Source organism: Typha angustifolia, chromosome 7 (genome assembly GCF_048772165.1).
Source record: "Typha angustifolia cultivar Huaian chromosome 7, ASM4877216v1, whole genome shotgun sequence".
Taxonomy (NCBI): Eukaryota; Viridiplantae; Streptophyta; class Magnoliopsida; order Poales; family Typhaceae; genus Typha; species Typha angustifolia.
Genome location: NC_133245.1, coordinates 5,813,322 through 5,835,039, shown reverse-complemented (window position 1 = coordinate 5,835,039; position 21,718 = coordinate 5,813,322). Strand labels below are relative to the sequence as shown.

Here is a 21,718-nt window from a genome sequence, read left to right as displayed (position 1 = left end):
GCTCGCTCAGGCTCGGCTCGAAATTAATTTCGAGCTTCTTTATTGAGCTCAGGCTCGGCTCATCTCAGCTCGAGCCGAGCCTGAGCCGAGCCTGATCGAGCCCAAGCCGAGCCACAACATATTTAAAGTGAAAAAAGCTGAAATTGAATAACAAATTTTATTATAGATAAAATAAAAGCCAACCAAATTGACTATAAAATTTAAAATTAATCTCTGATTAGCAACCACACCCATTTTACAGGTAAATATAATAAAAGCCAACCAAATGAACTTAACTTAAATTATACAAAACCTTACTAAAACCAAGCAAATTATCATACCAATTGTAAAATATTAACATAGATTTATCAAAATTTGGCTCAAAATAATCACACCAATTTCAAAAATTTTACTAGTAAACATAACAAAAGCCAACCAAATGAATTTAACTTAAATTATACAAAATTTACTAAAGTCAAGCAAATTAACACACTAATTGCAAAATATTAACATATGGTAATTCATCAAAATTTGGCTCAAAACAAATCCAAATTTTGATATGACATCCAAATCATAAGTCTATCACTTGCAAAATATTGCAATATAAGTACTTAACTTATATCTTGCCAAATATTACAATAAAATCTGATAACATGCCAAATATTATAACTAAATTTATTTGGCACTCTCAACTCTCAAGTCTTAACACTAAAAAGAAGCTTCATCCTAGAACTGCAAAAAAAAAAAGAAGTCAACACATTATCCATCGCCGGTACCTAAAGAAAATAAGATTATAAAAAAGAAGTCAACAATAGTTTATAAAAGCATAAAATGAAAAAAATTTATTATGAGAAGTATAGTACACATACCCTAGAAGAGCTGATTTGTTTTTTCAATGATTCTCTAATCCAATTTCCTCCACATACCAAAGCCTCCACTGTCTCGGAAGACAAAGAGCTTCGAAAATTATTTAGAACTCTACCACCGACGCTAAAAGCTGATTCAGATGCAACAGTGGTAATAGGAACCGAAAGGATATCTCGAGCCATTTTGGAAAGAATAGGAAATTTCAACATGTTTAGTCTCCACCATTCTAGAGCATCAAACTTGTCAATCAAACTTGTAGTCTGCTCCTCTAAGTATATTTCTAATTCAGATTTCAGAGGTTCAACTGCATTTGTTGATTCCAAAAAATTTTTAAACTCTGCTTGACCTTCTGATCCTTTAGCACCAATCAAGTCATCACTCTTATCAAGTTGAGATATATCATTCATTCTATTATTTTCACCTGATGCATTCTCAAGTTTATATGATTCAAAAATAGTATACAACACTCTGTGGACCCTTTGCATGTTTATTTGAGCTTCTGCAAAGCAATATATTTTTGGAAAACAAAAATTAATAAGCTTCATTTTGTATCGGGGATCTAATACTGCTGCCACTGCCAATAACATATCACATTCTTTCCAATAATTATCAAATTTCTTTCTCATTTCTATAGCCATATCCTTCAAAAAGTAGAATTCACTTTCACATCCTTTATTTAAAGCTTCTTTCACTTTCCATAAATCAATCAAAAATAGATTTGCAGTAAGATATGAACTTCCCGATATAATTTGAGTAACATCATAAAATTTTTTCAAATATTTACAGACTTTTGCAGCTTTAAACCAATCATCTTCTAAAGGTAGCCATTTGTAATTTGCATCTCTCGTTGCATATTGTTCAAAAACTTTTTGGTACACAAAAGCATGCTCTAACATAACATATGTAGAATTCCAACGAGTTGCAACATCCAAAGCTAAACCCTTAGAAGTAGGAACAGAGAGTTATCTTGCAATTTCACCAAATTTGTACATACGCGAAGGACTCTTTTTTAAGTAAGTAACACTGCATCTGATATTTTCAATGACATCTTGAATGACATGGATCTCATCTTGAACAACTAGATTTAAAATATGAGCACAACATCTAACATGAAAAATAAGCCCCTTGAAGTACAATTTATCTCTAACTTGAAAGTTATTCATAATAGTCTTAGCAGCAACATCATTGGCGGAGGCATTGTCTAAGGTAATAGTTGATACTTTATCTTCTATTCCCCAAGCAATTAAACAATCAATAATAGCATCTGAAATAGCAACTCCAGTGTGTGGAGGTTCCAATTGACAAAAGTTGATAATGCGTTTTTGTAAAGTCCAATCAGAATCAACAAAATGAGCAGTCAAAGACATATACCCAATATTTTGATTTGAGGTCCACAAATCTGAAGTCAAACTAATTCTATAAGTTCCTTTCAAAAGCAATTTCACTTCTTCTTTTGCAGATTCATATACTTTCATAACATCACTTCTCATTATGTTTCTAGAAATCCGTTCATAACGTGGGTTAAGAACCTTCAGAAGAATATTGAACTATGTATGCTCAACCATATTAAAAGGATACTCATGTACCATCATCATTTTTGCCATTATTTCTCTCACCACATTTTGGTTGTATCCTGATGAAATAGTTTTGAGATAATTTTCTTCTATAGCTGAAGTCCCAGTAATACTAGATGCAGAAGCAAAAGGAATTTTTTTTTTGTCCTTTGCCTACCAAACCAGTGCAAAATTTCACATGTCTTTTTATTTGTGAAGTTGTGCCTTGCTTAGGAACACTAAATAATGACGGGCAATTATTACATCGATACTTTTCTACCTCTTCTCCATTTTCTTTCACCTTAACCCGCTTGACATACAACCATACATCAGAAGTTTTTCTTCTCCCTTTCTTTTGACTATTACTTTCTTCTTCCTTGTTAGTTTCATTATCCTCTTCACCAATATCAATTTCAATAGGTTCATTTTCACTAACAGCATCAGAAAGATTCTTAGTTATTGACTCTGACATCTACATAAAAAAATAAAAAACAGAAACAGAAATACTGCTTAAATTTTTATAATACTTAATTAGTAAAAACAAAAATAGATGTGACGGATACAGTTAATACTTAATAGCCAAGAGAAATAGTTATACTAACTTTTTATCTACTTTATCATTCTCAAATATAAACATAAAATTATTGCTAGCTAAAACAAAAATTATTGCTAGCTGAAACAAAAGGACTATCTGAAGGGAAAGAGTCATTGAAATATATATCTGCATCTAAACATCCAAGAGGACTTGTTCCACCATAGAAGTGCCATTTCCTATTCTTTAGTACCATAAGAAAGAAAAGAAAAAGAACTCTTTTGGTACATGGTTTAATGAGGCAGTGCAAATCCCTAGAAAAGCAAAACTGTTATTGTGTTGACTAGGCATAATAAATTTGCAATTATGCTCCATGGTCTGGGGAATCTAATTTCTCATGAAAATATTCAATTTCATTTACATTACTTTTAGCTGCAACTACTTACTCGACACAGGCATGTTTTGGTTTTGGTTGCAAGGCCTAATAAAGGGCCAGCTGAATTGATGCGCCAACTAATTCCAACTCACTAGGGCAGAAGGAAGCAATTTTTGGGCCATTAGGGTAACCCTACACTAGAGTAATAAGAGAAACTTTTGCCTTTTGGCCCTGGCTTTGTGATGGCATGAACAGGTAAGGATCCTTGTACCTAATATCTACAAGAACTTATAGAAGATTGCTCAAGCTTATCTTCAGTTAAGCATTGAAGATAAGCTTGAGCAGCAGTACTAGATATCCATGTATCATCCATTTATTGAGTATAATGGAACATCAGTAGATTTAAACAACCTAATATCTACAAGAACTAGTAAGTAGAGAAATCATGCCTAATTCAGAAAGATTAAACTGCCCTTAACATTAAAATGATATAGAAAGTATAATACTACAAACGAGTAAGTAGAGAAATCATACCTCTTGCCGGTCGATGGAGGAGGATGACGCGACGGCTTAGAGAAGGAATGGTGAGGCTACGAGCGGCAACGGCTTGGAGAAGGGAGGTGAGGCGACGACGCGACGACGACGGCTTGGAGAAGGGAGGTGAGGCTGACAATGCGTCGGCGACGGCTTGGAGAAGAAATGGTGAGGTGAGGCTACGATGGCTTGGAGAAGGGAGGTGAGGCGACGGCTTAGAGAAGGACTGGTGAGGCTACGACGCGGCGACGACGCCTTGGAGGAGGAAGGTGAGGCGGAGCTTCGCGGGAGGAGAACGATGCAGCAGCCGACAGGAGTTTTGGTCTTTTGGAGAAGGAAGGTGAGATTTGGGGATTAGGGTTTTATTATTCACTTTTATACCGAGCCTATCGAGCTGAGCCTGAGCGAGCCGGCTTCAGCTCAGGCTCGGCTCGATAGTGATTTCGAGCCTATTTCAGCAACTCGGGCTCGGCTCAGCTCTGGCCGAGCCGAGCCGGACTCGAGCTACAGTCGAGCCGAGCCCGAGCCGAGCCCGAGCTGCTCGACAAGCTTGACACCCCTAGCTCCCCCTGACCCCCAACCCAGTTTCCAAATGCATGCATGTGACTTGTTGCTGATACAGTGAGACAAAAATGTAAGCGTTGCAGACTTAGTTCTTTACATTGCAAATATGATCATAATTATTTTTAATATTTTAGGGAGTCATTGTGTTCCAAAAATATAATTCATAAAGTTATTGTAAAAAGGTGCTTATATGTTGTGCTAGCTTATGTACCATAATATATACATCATGTATGAAATAGTAGAATTAGCCTAAATAGTTGCACATAATGACTCTAGTTGACATTACTACGATTGTTATGATTGACTAAATTTATCAACATGTTTTTCTATGCTTATTTGATGATGACAATGATGCTGTCATTTATGGATGTTGATTGTCATATTGATATTCTACTCGTATAATAATATATCACTAGCACACGTGCATAATCACAATGTATATTTTAGTAGTACTTGATATCTCTTCTACCAAAGTAAAAAACTATATTCTAATATGATATAATAGAGCTCACGCTTGATGTCTCAATCTTTGTTCAAAGTCACACTACTTTTGAACTATTTTAGTGGTACTCAATCACAGTGTCGATAGTAAGTTAAACCAAATTGCTTGTAGAACTCAATAATTTTCTTTACAATGTCTTGACTAATGGAGTTCTATTTCTACTTTAGCCATATGGAAACTCTCAATCCCTTCTCTTCAAAGTTCAAAGGTCAAAACTTTCTTGTAGTTATCTACAAATAAATAAGCTTCAAACAAAGGACTCTCTCAAGCAAATGCGAATAAATATTGATACAAAGTGTGATCTCTATGAAATTGATGAGGAATCTGCCTCACATCTCTTCTCACAGTGTCACTTCTTGCTTTTCATCATTAACTTCTTCTGCTCAAAATTGTAAATTTCCCCTAAAGACCATATTAGTGCAAGACCAAGATTTCAATGTTTGCAATCATCTATTGGATGATTTGAAAGGAAGAAATAGTAGACAATTTCTCTAGGAGATTGCTGGCATCAAACGATTCCTTGAAGGCAGGGAGAGTTTCGATCCAGGAAAAATAAAACTAATTTAGAATTCTCATCTTTGTAATTCTTGAACTTTTATTAATATATCCTTTAATTAGGGCCCAGTCCTCATTTTCTCTACAAGAGTATGAGTAATTTTTCGATTACAAGTAATCTAGATGTATATATAGCATTGTTATCAAAATCAGGTCAGACATTAATCCAATTAGAGAAGGAATCACTAGGTTATTGGTTCAATAAGTTATTTCTAAATAATTCTATAATTAAAATATATTTACAAAAGTAATATAATTGTATATATATCTCTCAAACTATGTTATTCATATATATATCATCACGGTTAATTTTCAAATTAAGTTATTAATAGAAAAAGATGAAAGTACCGTTAACTAAGACAAATACTTGAAAACTAAAATAATAATATTTTATCCTTTTACATTTAAATTATTCAAATTTTAAAGGTAATTTACTTCAAGGGTACTCATGGCAAGGATTTTAAAAGTTATACATACAAAAAGTATGCATTTTGAGCAACATACATATAAATAATAAACATCTTTTAAGGGTATATGTGTAAAAATCCTTAATTTTAAAATATAAATATGTTACAAACTACTCATTTTCAAAATTTTAGGACTGAAATATCATTAGAATACATAACAATTTGGTAATTTTGTAGAAGAAATTGACCAAGACTCGCCAAAAAAAAGCTAGGTTACTGATTTGATTGCTTACCTAGTTTGATAACAAAATCAAACTGATCAGATGGTCAATTCACCAGTTCATCGATTTGACCACCCAGTCCAGACTAATTATGATAACTATGGTATATATTATTACTAGGATTGCCACTATAACGTTAATCCCATAAAACAACTTTGAAAGACAATAACTTCAAATTATTATTCAAAGAGATTCTCAACTTAATAACCACCACGCATGTAGTTCAATCTTGGAATGCAGTTTAGTGCTTGTTTCACAATGAAACTGGAGTAAGCAACTCTTTGTTCGAGAAGAAAGCCTCCAAATTGCCGATGAGCACTTCAATTAAGTCATGAATTGATTCTTGAGTGAGAACAGCATGATGATCTGATAGAACGACATTGTCCATGTGAAATAGCTCCTCAGGGACATGCGGTTCATTTTCAAACACATCGAGACCAGCACCTCCAATCACCCCTTCCGTCAAACACCTGACCAGTTCCTTCTCATCGATGAGAGCTCCACGCCCTACATTAATAAGAATGCCATTCTTGCCCAGTGCCAACATGACGTCGCGATTGATGAGGTGGTGGGTTTCAGTGGTCAAAGAACAAGAGAGTACCAGAACATCGCTTTCGGCGGCAAGATCACGAACATCGGAGAAATATTTATACAGGACGGATGGTTTCTGTGATCTTGAATTGTACATGATAATGCAGCCAAATGCCTCGAACCTTTTCGCAATCTCAGATCCAATGCTTCCCAAGCCAACAATCCCAATTCGTTTTCCACTGACCTGATACGCCAAGGATCACTACATCAACAAGTTGTTTTAACATAACTAGCAAAGTAGCAATCAGCAAGCAAAGGAAATCTATTTTCGCATCTTTAAGTTGAATGAATTGCTTTGTTTCTTAACCTTCATAAGTTGTTCTTCGCATAAGTTGTTCTTCGCATACGAACATCACACTTATTTTCTACAAGCCCCTCCTTCATAAATTGTGTTATCTGTCTACAAACGTATGCAGACGTTCACACGTGGGCATTCGAACGTGGCTGAGCGTGTTCGAACGCACAATTTGCGTTCTCCGTCGATGTAAACGTTTGCAGGCGTTCGAACACGCCTCTTCACGTGTTTGAACGCGATCTACAAATTTTTTTTTTAAAAATAAATAACTAGTACAATAAGAAAAGACTCTAATAAAATATATCATTGTCATCAATTAATAGGAATAAATATCATATAATTCATTAATAAGTTATAGTTTCTTAGGCCCTATTCACATCTAGAATAGGAAGAAATAAGAATAGTAAAATCTTATTTGTTATTCCTAAAATGATGATTTTATTCAAGGAATAGTTATTTTTATATTTACTTATATTTTGGAATAAGGGTATAATGATTATGTTTGATGTAATATAAAGTAAAACTAAAAAAGGAAAAATTACTCAAATGCCCTTCGATTTGATCTAAAGTAGATTGATGAATAGATGGTAAATAAATTAATATATCTTTTGTATATAAACTTGGATTTATGTATGTAATGTTTGGAGTTATGTACGCAATGCTTGGAGTTACATATGCAATGCTAAGCTAAGTCATTATATATACAATCTAGGGAAATAGATATGCAATGGTTGAATACAATGATAGGGAGATAAATATGTAATGTTAAATATATTTAAATTTTATAAAATATTAGTTTATTGATATTTATATTTTTTTACATTTAATCCTACATATTTTATAGTTAAAAATAATATTATATTATTAACAATATTTTAAATATTATTATATTTTATAATATTTTAAATATTATTATATTTTATAATATTTTAAATATTATTATATTTTATTTAAATATTATTGTATTTTATAATATTTAAATATTATTATATTATAGTCGAAAATAATAAAATTTTATTTTACATGAAACATATATTTATTAATAATCCTTATAAAATGAGATTATTAATGATATTAAAATATTTACAATTTCATATGTTTTATTTTAACTTAAAACATGAGATTATTAATAATATTATATTAATTTTTTCCCCAAATTTCTAATTTTATTTTAAAAAAAATTAATTCGGTTAATACCTAGTTAGTAAGTATATTATTTTTTCCATGAGTTAATGTTTAATTTGATAAAACAATAGTTTATTAATATTATATTTTTAATGTTATTCCTACGTATAAAATTATGTTAACAATAATATAATTTAGAAAAAAATATTTATATCATAAAAATACTATATTATTAAGAATTTTATAATGTTTATATTTAATATTTAAGTATATAAAATTAAAAAATATTTAATAGTAATAGTAATATGCAATGAATGGTAGAGAATAAATGTGCAATACAATACAATGCTAAGAAATAGATATGTAGTGTAATGCAATGTTAATGAGATAGATATGCAATACAATTTTATGAAGATAAATACACAATATAATGTAATCTAAATATATTTTAATTTTCTAAAATAATAGTTTATTAAAATAAACCGGAGCTTAGCTCTTTTTTATTTGTGGAATAGGAATAACTTTTTTTCTAGAATAAGTCAACCTTATTTTGGTGTAGTTATTAAATTACTTAGCTTTTTTAGTTTGTACAACTTTTAAAAATTTAATAATAATCCAAAATTATTATTTTGGCCCTAAATTAGATAATAGTATAATTACTACTACTACTTTATATCTAATCGAGGATATTTTTATCGTTCGGTTTAAAAGTATCATCAATTTTTTATACAAATTCATTATTCTTCGTTTTTTTAAAGTCAATTTTATGTCATATCAAAATATTTAAAAAAATTAGAAGTTGTTAAAAGAGTCAAAGCAGTGATAGAAGATGAAACCTTGGAGCCAAGTGGAAAATGCCGCTTCAAAGGCCACAACCCCTTCCTGACGTACCGATCCGCCACCGACACCCGCCGCAGCACGTCGATCACCAACCCGACGGTGTAATCCGCGACATCGGCGGAGAAGACGGTGCCGGCGTTGGTGACGCGGACGCCTCGGTTGCGGCAGGCGTCGAGATCTATGTGGTTGACGCCGGCGCTGACGGCGACGACGAGGCGGAGCTCAGGGAGGAGGGAGATGATGTCGGCGCCGATCGGCGGGGCCGGGCCGGAACATAGGATGACGTGGCAGCCGGCAGCATGGGAGGTGAGGAAGGCGGGGAGGGCGAGGGGGGATTCCCAGGGTTTGAGGAAGTCATAGGTGGGGGAGAGGGCGGCGTCGAAGACAGGGAGGAGGGGGCAGAGGAGGAGGATTTGGTGCTTGCTGTTGGTGCCGGACATCCTACTACTCCTCGAGATGACGAAAGTCGATTCTTGTGGCTCTTTAGATTAGGGGAGTGGGAGTTTGGAGTTTGGGTGGGAGATAGGAGTGGCGGAGTGGAATTGGGGGAAGTTGGTGCACGAGGGTGATTCCGATGAGGTTTTTCAACGGTTGGTGCCTGATATTATTTAAAAAAAAAATCCTACAATTTTTTATCATTTTCCGATTAACACCAGGATTTTATAAATTAAACTCCTTATTTTCTAAGTAATTTTTTATATAATATCCTACTATTACTTACCATCTATGTAGAATTATAGTTTATGTAAATCTACTAATTAATAACTAAAATATACCTGAAAAATTACTAGTACTTTTTTGTTTAAAAGTAGTTGAGTTTACTTATGTGAGGTATCATATATAAATTATAAAAAGTTAAAGAGTTGATTATAAAATTATCAAAGATAGGTGTTAATTGAAAATAATAACGACAAATTTAAGGTGTGATTTGAAAATTTTCCATAAAAAATAGTGGTAGGTAGAATAATATTTTCAATAAAAATATATAATAATAGCCAACACAAATTATTTATATAGCAAGTAGGGCTATTTATATTACAAGTAGGGCTCTCACAAAAGCTCGTGGGCTTGTGAGACTTACAGACTTGACTCATTTACAAGCCAAGCTAATATTTTGAGCTCGAATATATTATCGAGCTGAGATGAGCCAGTATTGGCTCGCTCAAGCTTGCCTCAATTAGGTTTGTACAATATATATATATATATATATATAACAGGTTTATAACAGTTGAATCCTAGATCCAACGGATAATTTGAAATGTATATAACTAAAAACATTTAACCTTACTAATGTCCCTCCTCGAACTCTCTAAGCTAAAACCCATCTTCTTCGCCACCAAAACCCATCTCCACCTTCGATATTGAGCTTATCGTCGCTGAAAACCCATCTCCATCTCCAAGCTCCCATCAACCATCGCCACCAAAACGGTATTTGGTGGTCTATAAGCTTCGGTCGGCCATCTCCAAGCTCCAAGCTGCCATCTCCAAGCTCCGATCAGCAATCCCCAAGCTCCAAGCTCTAAGCTCCAAGCTCCATCTCCAAGCTTTGATCGGTCATCTCCAAGCTCCAAGCACTACTATTTTACTCTAATTTTTGCCCATAGATTTCTGTTCACGTAGGCACATTTAGGTATTAATAAAGATTTCTTGTATCAGTTTAGACTTTAAAGTAAGGAGAAAAGTTTAGATATAAATTTATAGCAAGTGTTAAGTTTATTCTCCCTATTGATCTAGCACTACGATGTGAATTTTCAAGCCTAAACTACTTTGATGTGTTGTCATTTTGTCAATAAGACTATAATGTATCATCTTCTGAAGATATAAGCAAATATTGATCATGTTTCTTAATTACCTAGATAATTTCTTACGGTAAGTGAGTTTTATCATGTCTGGTATTTTTTTTACTGTTCAACTCCATTTCGTAAAGTTCTTTGTCCTCGTTAACATTGCAATCTCACAAGCTATTTAGTAAGCTCGAGACTCATCCAGCTAGAGACGAGTTAAGCTGAAATATGTTTTTTTTTAGCTTGAATCAAGCTCGAGCCGAGCTAAGCTTTTCCACCTCTCGAGCCGAGCCATGTTGGGCCCAACTCACTCAAGCTCGACTTACACCCCTAATAGCAAGTTTCTCTCCGCATGGGAGAGAGTTTCTAAGCTTACTCTAATATATCCAAGTAGTAAAGTGATGCGAACCGGGTTAAATCGGATCACATCAAAGAGAGATTGGGCTCAATGGATTGAGTCTAATTATCTTATTTGATTCTTTGGTTTAGTTAGAGTATTGGTAGGTTAAGATTTTATTTAATTAGCTAAATTTAACTCTGCGTAGTTTCGAGAAAATATTTGTAGAATATTCTACACATGTCCAAATAATATCAAACTAGTTGGATAAGATCACCAAATAATGAGGTTGCTATTGGAATTGGCTTTAGCCTTATCTCCTTTTCTACTTGACTATAGCCATTGGTACCCTCTTTTATCTCCTTTCTTCCACCGCCCAAGTCTTTGGTCATCCTCTTCCAACTTTTAACCATCTTCTTCCACAACATTTTCTCCTTCTTCACACCAAGAACTAAACTTAGTATTCATCTAGCCATTGGAGAGCCATCAAGCTATGATCTAATTGACCTTCGACCATTATTCGGTCGATATCTTGAGTTCTAACTATCTAAATTCGGTGATCTTGGATTCGTTAGAAAGTTCTCTTCAAGGGCAATAACATATTAAAAATTTAAGAAGATCCGTTGGTTAGATTGTTCGTAGATCTCCTTAGAAATTATGTGCTTCATCGACTCTAAAACCGTTGCGGATCATTAGGCCATCTCATAATATAATGATGCACAATATGCTAGTGATTTTTTAGAGATGGTGAAGAGATCGTCTATAAAGCTTCTCTTATTGGCTATAACACCCCTTGTTTCCATTATATATTTCATATTCTCGTCATAGAATTATCTAATTTCACTATTTTTTTTTATCAATTTACAATTGCCTATTTTTTTAAAGAAAAGAAAAAAATTTTATAAACTAACTTTTACGGGTACAAAAAGAATTCTTAAAGAGAAATTTATAAACTAACTTTCACAGTACAAAAAAAACTCTCAATCCATTGGGGCTCAGCAAATAGAGAAGCTCCGACAGAAACTCATTTTTTACATTGTCAAATCACATTACTTGTTGACTAACAAATAAAATAAGTTTGCCAATCACGTAGACTTTTAAACTGCTCATTTTTAACATTGTCTCCGTGCATTTTTATAATAAAATGCACATAATGTATACAAAAGATTTGCATAAAAATCTATTTTTGTACTATTTTTAAAATTACAAACTCATTTTTGTGCAAATACCGCAGACAAAGCCGTCCATGCTTTGTAAAGATATCAGACCATCGTACGGTATGTTTTTTTTTTTGGAAGCAAATGATCGTATAATATGTTGATGCTGATAATTATCGTGTGAAAAAAAAAACATATCACATGGAAAAGAAAACTAGTGATGGCGATGGTTGATAAGGTGGCAGTATCCGTAAGTTGGTAAATCTAACCATACTGGTGACTTGTCTCCTCGGTAATCCCGACCAGCAACTACCACCGAAGAACTCCTGAACAGCACGCACCGATTAACTCCCCCAATCCCTCTCTGCTGCCTCGAACCACTCGCCCAAACTACGAAGGATGTCCGGCACCAACAGCAAACACCAAATCCTCCTCCTCCGCCCCCTCTTTCCCTTCTTGGACGCGGCCCTCTCTCCCATCTACGACTTCCTCCGGTCCTGGGAATCCCCCCTCCCGCTCCCGGACTTCCTCTCCTCCCACGCCGCCCGTTGCCGCGTCATCCTTTCCTCCGGTCCCAACCCACCGGCCGTCAGCGTCGAGATCATCTCCTTACTCCCCGAGCTCCGCCTCGTCGTCGCCACCAGCGCCGGCGTCAACCACATCGACCTCGACGCCTGCCGCCGCCGGGGTGTCCGCGTTGCCAACGCCGGCTCCGTCTTCTCCGCCGATGTGGCGGATTACGCCGTGGGGATGGCGATCGATGTTCTACGGCGGATCTCGGCGGCGGATCGGTACGTGAGGAGGGGGTTGTGGGCTTTGAAGGGGGGTTACCCTCTCGGCTCCAAGGTTTCATATACTACCACTGTTCTACTTCTGTTCTGTGATTTCTTATCCTATCTATTATTGATGGAATTTGTTGCAATTAAGATGAGAAAACATCGCTGAATAAAACCTCTGCTTTTGCTATTCATTGTGAGTTGGATCTTTCCTGCTTTTATAGATTATTATGGTATTAAAGGGGATTATGCCGGCCTATTCACTAGGTAATTATGGTATAAACTTGCAATATTAGAAGGGATGTTCATATGTCAACCGCAAGTATTCGAGGTTCAGAAGCATAGTAGTAGTTTGTGTAATTCAACTTGAAGTTGTCAAAATAGACTTCTTTTCCTTGATGATTGCTAGTTATGTTAAAACTACTTGTTGATATATTTATTCTTAGCATATCAGGTAGGTGGAAAACGAATTGGAATTGTTGGGCTGGGAAGCATTGGATCTGAGGTTGCGAAAAGGCTTGAGGCATTTGGCTGCATTATCATGTATAATTCGAGATCACAGAAGCCATCAGTCCCGTATAAATATTTCTCCAATGTTCGTGATCTTGCAGTTGAAAGCGATGTTTTGGTACTCTCTTGTTCTCTGACTGCTGAAACTCACCACCTCATCAATCGCGACATCCTATTGGCACTAGGCAAGAATGGCGTTCTTATAAATATAGGGCGTGGAGCACTCGTCGATGAGAAGGAACTAGTCAGGTGTTTGATGGAAGGGGTGATTGGAGGTGCTGGTCTTGATGTGTTTGAAAATGAACCGCATGTCCCTAAGGAGCTATTTCACATGGACAATGTTGTTCTATCGAGTCATCGTGCTGTTATCACTCCAGAATCAATTGATGACTTATGTGAAGTGGTCATCGGCAATTTGGAGGCTTTTTTCGCAAACAGGGAGTTGCTTACTCCAATTTCACTGTGAAACAAGCACTAATGTACCCTCCAAGATTAACCTACATCCATAGTAGTAATAAGGTTGGGAATCTCTCTTCTAGTAATAATTGAAGTTGTCTTTCGAAGTTGTTTTTATGGTATTATCCTTGCAAAGGCAATTCCAGTAATACTATATACATTTCCGTCAATCTTGTTTAACTTACTACGAGAGCACTGAGATGGAGTACCACTGGAGTGGTTCAAAAACAAACGATCGAGAATTCCAGCTGGTTGTCTTTGGTGTAACGAGATGATCATTTTTGTGGGGGAAATATGGTAAATTTAGTGTGGATATGGAAACAGGAGGACTTCGAGAAAGGAGAAGACATAAGTAACAGTTGCTTGATCTATGAAATGGCACACGTAGTTAACAAATACTATACTAGGTCAGACGAGTACCAGCTAAACCTCTATTAATTGTAGGATCTGAAAGGCATTGAGGACTAACTCTAAACAAGCATCTACACTGCTTCATGTTCTGATTAAGTTTGTGTTAGCATGATGGAAATAATAATTGCTACTAATACGCAACAAGTATCATACTATACTTGAGAATTGAGGTACTGTTTAAGCTCGCAATTGTGTAAAGAACAATTCAATTCAGAATCCTTAATTCACAAATCACAACTTTTCTGACTTCAAAAGACATAATAAGATCATTTAAAATTATTACTAATATATGATGCTGGCAGAAGAAAGATGTATTAAATTTGGAAGAGGACATTTTGATGCTTTTCCATCTCAGTATTTTTATATAAAAAGATGAAAACAATGTACATGATATCATATAAGTTCCAACATTTTTGTAAACAACCACCGTTGGAGAAGAATGAAACTGGACAAACTTACATTGGATCGAAAAGGAAAATACCATCATCAACGGTAGTTGATATTGACGTATATAATATCACACAAACATCACTCAAAAACTTGTGTGATTAAAGGTTTGTTTGAGAAGAAAGCCTCCAGGTTCTCTATGATAAGTTGAAGCAGGCCGGAAAAGGATTCTGGAGTATGAACAGCCAGATGAGGTGCGAGAACAACGTTATCCATGGAAAATAACTCTTTTGGTACAAAGGGTTCGTTCTCAAAGACATCAAGACCAGCTCCTCCGAGCTCTCCTTGCATCAAATGATGTACTAATTCCTCCTCATCAATAAGAGCTCCCCGTCCAACGTTTATGATAACACCATCCCTTCCTAGTGATTGCATGACATCCTTGTTAATGATATGTCGTGTTTCACTGTTCAATGCGCAAGACACAACTAAAATGTCACATTCAGCTGCGAGGTCGCAAATATTTGAAAAGTATTTGTACGAGACATTTGGCTTCGGTCTTCTGGATAAATATGAGATGATGCAACAAAAAGCTTCCAGCCTTTTTGCTATCTCTGATCCAATGCTCCCCAACCCAACAATCCCTACTCGCTTACCACCTAGCTGCAAGTATCAGAAAACAGTGATGTTATTAGTATAGAAGTGTTGATTAATCTTGAAGGGAAGCAACATATGAAGTTTTAGAAGAAACTATTATTGGATTCAGTTTAAGGTATTAATGGAGTTCCTTGCATTCGTTTTCAATGCAGGATGCCGAATCTCATTAAAAAGAAAATCAAGAAACTGATCATAGTTTATTCAACTTCCTGAAATTCCTTGTCTTCAAGGAGGTATCTGCTGTCTAACAGATTTCCAGGAACAACGATTTGCAGCTTCAAGAACCTGATGGTTTAGGATTTTAGCTTCCTTCTATTATTTTACTGCTTGTAGAACTTGAGGAATGCAACAACAGAATTCATTTTAATGATAATAAAAATACAAACCAATAGAAAGGGATCCATATCAGATGGTGTACACCTTAGTGTTCAGACATAAAACAATACAATAATAACCATATCAGATGGTGTACACCTTAGTGTTCAGACATAAAAGCATACAATAATAAGCATTCTCATGAAGTTTCTGAATTCTGGTTTTACAAAAGCTAAAATTTTCTTCATTTAGAACTGACAGTCAAGAACTAAGCTTTTACATACATACATAAAGTTAGTTGTAGCAATTTGAATCCCCAGTAGTATGTAGATAATTTAACAATGGTACTTGACATCAGAATTTTAAGTTATATACTTGTCCTGTTTTAGGTCATACAGGACATCTCATTCTTCTATTGCTAATCATTGATTAGACTCATTAGAGGATGACATTTACATCATATGACATGTTACTCAAGAAAGTTTTGCTCCCACAGAAGAATCGTACTTCCTATAACACCATGTTCTCAGGTCAGACAGGTTAAGCTCAGGTAGACTAAATGTTTGACCAGGATGCCACCTATAGGTATTTTGCCTTTTTGTTTCATTTAACTACCAAGTCATCTTAGATGCTACAAGAACGAAGTCATTTATCAAGTCAGCATTCCAAAGATTAAAAAACAAGTCTTTTGGTTAATGTTTTCATTGACAGATCGACGTAGGAGACTCCACCAAGATTTTGACAACTTATTGTGCGAGAAGTAACAAGAAAGAGAAAAGGATCTCATCCTAAGCAGAAATAGCAGTTACTAATATTTTCTTTGTCTGCGTATTACAAAGACTTGCCAGATCTGTGACGCAAGACTAGAGGTTTTGAAAAAGAGAAGGAGAGTTAACTTTTTGATACCTTATCAGTTACTATACTTACAGGAACAACAGAGGATATACAGAAATCAATCATCTTACTAGCATCCTTTACTTTGTTATTTGCTATTTTTTGGACCTTTGTTATTGACTTAGATAACATGTGTTAAAAATTGGCTCAAATTCAGTTTTTAGTAAATTTCAGTATGCATCAGTATTTCAATGCAGTGCGTTCGAATGGGCCCTGGGGGTGTTCAAACGTGATTCCAGACAGAGACTGTGTGATGCAGACGTTCGAACGACTCTACCGCATTCGAACAACCTTGCCGCGTTCGAACGCAAATCTCAACCCGAGAGCAGCTTTGATGTAGGCGTTCAAATGGCCCAGCCGCGTTCAAACGTGAGTCTCAACTCGAGAGCAGCTTTGATGCAGGCATTCAAACTGTCCAGCAACGTTCGAACGCGAGTTTCAACCCAAGAGCAGCAGTGATGCAGATGTTTGAATAGGACCCTCCTGCATTTGAATGTCCCTTTGAGTTTTGCTGTATTATTATTGGGCGCATTCGAACATGATGCGGAAAAACCTCAAATTTGAACCTGTCTATAAATACTAAAGTGTGTTTTTAGGGCTTGGTAGTTGAAAAAATATTTATGAGGATGAGCCACTATTGTATTGAGAGTGATTAGAGTTGCTAAACTTTTTGTAAGTGAGAGATTTGCAAAGTAAAGAAGATTGCTCCACCTGTAGATGTAGGTACATCGTTGAATCACGTAAATATTGTCTTCCTCTTTTTCTATTGTCTCTATTACTTCCATTCTAGAGATTACTTGTATTAGGGTGTTTAATCCGTGATTATAGAACTTGTTTATTGCTATTCTATCACCATTAATACCTCATTGGAGTTTTTCCCAAAACTTTGATTGGTTTTCCATCACTATTCCTCTTTGTTATATTTGAGGGTGAATGTTTTGCTTCAGTTTCCTTCACCCATTTGGGTATTTGCACAACAACATGAACAGGAACTCTAAACTCAATCATTAATCAAATTGAAATGGCAAAGCAAAATTTCAGTGCTCAATGGTTTGAAATTCTTCTGCTTCTAAATAATATTACAGTTCCTTTTCTTTTTAGTTTTAAAATTTCCTTTGCAGTAACAAAATTAGGATATTTAAGTAATAGAAAGTCATAAAGTAAACGAAGATGACAGTGAAATAGAGGTCTAAGAAACAAGAAATCAGAAGAAGGCTATTTTGAGGATTTGGACATCAAGAATTTGATGGTCTAAGAAACATACACAATGAAGAACCAGATATAAAAACTACATAGGCGTTGACTGCACAATGAATAAGGAATACAAAAAAATTAATTTTTATAAGAATATAGTAAACTGAAGACACAAGATGGAAAGAACTGGATGTTAATCTTTCTTGAAGCACTACAGTTGACCAACAACTTTGTAAAACTTTACTCTGTTGTTTGTTATCCCAACTTGCAGAAGAATGACATCGAATGCGGTCATGCTATAGAAACGGTGGATAAATTTAGGGATTGTGAGATAAAATGTTGCTTCTGTATGGAAGCCTACCCAATATATAGTAACTTAGTAAGTAATTCAAGTAAGGCATTTAGGTCACAAAGACCAGTCAAACTATTGAAGAACAGTTCACAAGATTACTCTACAGCTAACTTCCATACATTCCATCCACTATTTGCTCCCTTAAAAATCCAAACTCAGCTTCTAAATATTTCTCCATTTTAATGAGTTGATATTTCTAATTTGCTTTTCTTCTTTGGGAAACAGAGTTCTATATCCATCAAAAGATCGCAAACTTTTATTACTACAACTCTAACAACGAAGAATTAGATATGGCGAAGTAAATAAGAGAAGTGAATCGACCTTGTAACCGAGAGGATACTCCCCTTTAATAGGCCAGAGACCGCCGCGAAGAAAGCGCTCCGACTCCGACACTCGACGGAGAACATCTAAGAGTAGTCCGACGGCGTAATCAGCGACGTCGACGGAGTAGACGGTGCCGGCGTTGGCGACGGCGACGCCGCGGCGGGCGCACTCGGCGAAGTCTATATGGTTGACGCCGGCGCTGGTGGTGACGACACAGCGGAGGTTAGGGAGGAGGTCTAAGAGAGCGGCGTCGACGGCTCCGCCGCCAGATACTATGGCGGCGGAGGCGGAGGCGGCGGCGGGGGAGGCGAGGAAGGCGTCGCGGGAGAGTGGAGATTCGTAGGACTTGAGGAGGTTGAAGCGGGCGGAGAGGACGGCATCGAAGGTGGGAGTGAGCCAGCGGAGGACGAGGACTGTGGGGAGCGGCGGCGACGCCCCGGATGACATGGTGATGCTCGAATCCAGTTCGGTCGCCAGGCCTTTCTTGTACACTTTTACGCGGCTGTGGTTACCCGGGGGGGAGCAGGCGGTGTTTGCTCCAATGATAGGAAAATGATGTCCTAGGGTCAAATTGTAGCGTTGTAATTATTGGAAAAATTGATGGCAATTTAGAGTTTACCTTTCTATTCTGCCACGTCGGATAACAATTTAAGATTTAAAAAAAAAGAGGATTTGCTGAAGTCTTTTATTTGTTTTGTGACTTTGTCTGGGTGGGAGAATATCTGTAAACCGTAAGTCTAGGAAGAATGCTCCCCGGGAAATTGCTTTGTGCACTATATGACGATAACATATACTTTAATAATCTTGATTATTTAATAATTAAGCCTCACACATCAACTCAAAGCCAAATATATTTGTCAACCTATATGTAACACGCATATACTTACAGCATTGTAAGAAGATTAACAGCAGAAACACAAACACAGCTAAGTTTATATTCTTATGAGCGCGGTTTCAGTTTGAGCAGATTCATGTGGATTAGTCCATAGCTAATTAAACGAGCATTAATGTATTAATCATATATATTTGGCTTCCATTATGCTTGAAAGAAAATATTTTGACCGATCTACATAAAAAAAAACTCTGCGTGATCTGAATTTAATTTTGCTCAGCTCAAACCCGTGTAAATGTCTAGTCTTTATATTGGATCAAAAATTCTTTTCTCACTCTAATACAATGAAGATGCTTCCATAGCACAAGTTTTAAGCAATTAATAAGGGGAGAACTATAAAAATAAAAATTATTTAACAGTATCAATGAGGAACTTGATAAGGACTACTAGTAAAAAAATTTGAATATCTAAATTATATATATTAGCCAAAATTATAAAATTAGATAATCTAGTTAGAGAAGTTGACACAAATGCTCTTGCTTTAGTAAAAAAAAAAACTAGGAAAAGAGGGAGGTTTTAGGTTTTTAGTATATTGGACATATTGTCAACAATATATAAAAAAGAATTAGGCTCTACCCAAGACTCTAATAGCTAACTACACTGCTAATAGCCGTCAGAAACATGAAAAGTATAGAATTTTTAACAGAAGTTAGGGTAGTGCCAGTAGAGGATACCAAAAACTCTATGTCAGACCCATGATTAATAGTAATATTTTCACATTTAGCTATTAGCTGTTTAATTTTTTCAATTACATTTTTGGTCAACCAACCACCACGGTCAAATATAGTTTTTATCTTATTCTTCTCTCTTCATGAGAGCTTCCACTATCTCTCCTTTGAAATATCTTTCCTCGATCCTTAGTTCCTCCTCTTTAACATCTCGTCTACCTTTCTTGCCTTCACCTCCCCATCTCCTCCTCTCCCTCTACTACCACCTGCACCTCCTTACGTCTTGGTTCCCTCATTTCGCTCCACCTATCCTCTACCTGTCTCACCCAAGGGAAAGCGTCAGCTCTTCACCCCCTCGGTTATGGCCACACTTGAGGATGGACTGCACAAAAAATTCTCCGTTCTTCTCATGGGATACCATGGAGGAGGCCATCATGTTGGAGGAGGAGAACACTATCCTTTGCCTTGTAGGTAAACTCATCCTCTTCAGGCCTTTTAACCCAGCAGGCCTGAAGTTTCTCCACCCGAGTCCACAAAAATTATTTGAGATGCTGAAACTGAAGTTTCTCCTTTGAACATCCACAAAAATTATTCGAGATGCTGAAACTGAAGTTTCTCCACCTGAGTCCTATGCATTCATCGCAAGAGCCATGCTATCTCAATTAGGCAAACAAAAATTCAATAAAGAAAAGGCTCTAACAAATGATTTTCATCTCCAAGCTTCCACCTTGCTAGTGATCTCTGCATATATTCCTTAGAATATATCCGACGAAACACAACTAAAAATAACATTTAAAGTATTGTTATTCCAACGAACTCTCATAATCTAATTTATTCCAAGACTCAACAGGTCTTTCACTAATCTTGTTGTCTACAAAGTGAGCAGGTGCACTCTAACCATTTACTACAACAAACCAAACACATTTATCTATTGATTTTATAAATATTCCCATCCTAGCCTTTCAATAGTCATAATTCGCTCCATCAAGAATTGGAGGTCTAATTAAGGATTGTTCATCTTTATGAAATTTCATACCTAGCATATCTCTCTCTAAGAGAAGAGACCCTACTCTGATACTAATTGAAATATATATATATATATACTAGGTATAATTTTCAACCCTTTGCTTAAGTAAATAAAAATGTCGAATTATAATCAATGAATTAAGCAAAGATGAACATTAAGAGTTTTACGTGAAAAAACACTAAACGAGTAAAAATAATTATAGATCTAAACGCAGATCAAACTAATCATTAATAAACTATAGTAGTTTACAAGATTGACTTACAAACAACTTGTTGATCTGCAAGACTTTATTAAACATAGCCTTGATCACTAGACCTCGCAATTCACTACTTTTCAGAATTGATTTACAATCTCTATTTCCCTCGAGATTGATCTTCCATCTTAGTGTCCCTTAAGACATTCATGTGTAGAAGATAATCAAAATCTCCATCAGTGAATATCAATATTCCTTTGAAAAAAATCTTCTCAAAACAATAACCAACCTCTCTTAGGGTTATAGCATCATAACCTTTATATACCTTATGAAGATAAATCCAACTCCTAGTCAAATTAGATCTCATAGATTCCCAAATTTCA

At 35.8% G+C, this 21,718-nt stretch overlaps 4 protein-coding genes across 4 annotated transcripts; 1 reads left to right on the top strand and 3 right to left on the bottom strand.

Moving 5' to 3' along the window:
* Window positions 1–687: 687 nt before the first annotated feature.
* On the bottom strand, window positions 688–3,489 carry LOC140762179 (zinc finger BED domain-containing protein RICESLEEPER 2-like). The gene is made up of 6 exons (XM_073099808.1): window positions 3,460–3,489; window positions 2,680–2,871; window positions 2,463–2,573; window positions 1,841–2,375; window positions 906–1,267; window positions 688–705 (listed from the first exon to the last, which is right to left on the bottom strand). The coding sequence occupies exons 1-6, from the start codon at window positions 3,487–3,489 to the stop codon at window positions 688–690; spliced, it is 1,248 nt and encodes a 415-aa protein (XP_072955909.1).
* A 2,637-nt stretch (window positions 3,490–6,126) lies between these two features.
* Window positions 6,127–9,581, bottom strand: LOC140763130 (glyoxylate/hydroxypyruvate reductase HPR3-like). The gene is made up of 2 exons (XM_073101192.1): window positions 8,998–9,581; window positions 6,127–6,925 (listed from the first exon to the last, which is right to left on the bottom strand). Exons 1-2 carry the CDS (start codon window positions 9,439–9,441, stop codon window positions 6,404–6,406), a joined length of 966 nt encoding a protein of 321 aa, XP_072957293.1. The 5' UTR covers window positions 9,442–9,581; the 3' UTR covers window positions 6,127–6,403.
* Window positions 9,582–12,562: 2,981 nt separating this feature from the next.
* Window positions 12,563–14,191, top strand: LOC140762828 (glyoxylate/hydroxypyruvate reductase HPR3-like). The gene is made up of 2 exons (XM_073100782.1): window positions 12,563–13,125; window positions 13,510–14,191. Exons 1-2 carry the CDS (start codon window positions 12,679–12,681, stop codon window positions 14,029–14,031), a joined length of 969 nt encoding a protein of 322 aa, XP_072956883.1. The 5' UTR covers window positions 12,563–12,678; the 3' UTR covers window positions 14,032–14,191.
* Window positions 14,192–14,746: 555 nt separating this feature from the next.
* On the bottom strand, window positions 14,747–19,085 carry LOC140764045 (glyoxylate/hydroxypyruvate reductase HPR3-like). Its single transcript, XM_073102494.1, has 2 exons — window positions 18,553–19,085; window positions 14,747–15,482 (listed from the first exon to the last, which is right to left on the bottom strand). Exons 1-2 carry the CDS (start codon window positions 19,000–19,002, stop codon window positions 14,961–14,963), a joined length of 972 nt encoding a protein of 323 aa, XP_072958595.1. The 5' UTR covers window positions 19,003–19,085; the 3' UTR covers window positions 14,747–14,960.
* Between the last annotated feature and the right edge of the window lie 2,633 nt (window positions 19,086–21,718).

Excerpts from the sequence above, each read along its gene's own strand:
- LOC140762179 (XM_073099808.1), bottom strand. The coding sequence starts at position 3,489 with ATGGCCCAAAAATTGCTTCCTTCTGCCCTA. Across the intron at positions 2,872-3,459 it reads AATTGCTTCCTTCTGCCCTA|ATGTCAGAGTCAATAACTAA; the intron begins GTGAGTTGGAAT and ends TTTTTTATGTAG. Across the intron at positions 1,268-1,840 it reads CTTAAAAAAGAGTCCTTCGC|GTGAAAATAATAGAATGAAT; the intron begins GTATGTACAAAT and ends AGAATGCATCAG.
- LOC140763130 (XM_073101192.1), bottom strand. The coding sequence starts at position 9,441 with ATGTCCGGCACCAACAGCAAGCACCAAATCCTCCTCCTCTGCCCCCTC. Across the intron at positions 6,926-8,997 it reads ATTTTCCACTTGGCTCCAAG|GTCAGTGGAAAACGAATTGG; the intron begins GTTTCATCTTCT and ends TTGGCGTATCAG.
- LOC140764045 (XM_073102494.1), bottom strand. The coding sequence starts at position 19,002 with ATGTCATCCGGGGCGTCGCCGCCGCTCCCCACAGTCCTCGTCCTCCGC. Across the intron at positions 15,483-18,552 it reads AGTATCCTCTCGGTTACAAG|CTAGGTGGTAAGCGAGTAGG; the intron begins GTCGATTCACTT and ends TGATACTTGCAG.
- LOC140762828 (XM_073100782.1), top strand. The coding sequence starts at position 12,679 with ATGTCCGGCACCAACAGCAAACACCAAATCCTCCTCCTCCGCCCCCTC. Across the intron at positions 13,126-13,509 it reads GTTACCCTCTCGGCTCCAAG|GTAGGTGGAAAACGAATTGG; the intron begins GTTTCATATACT and ends TTAGCATATCAG.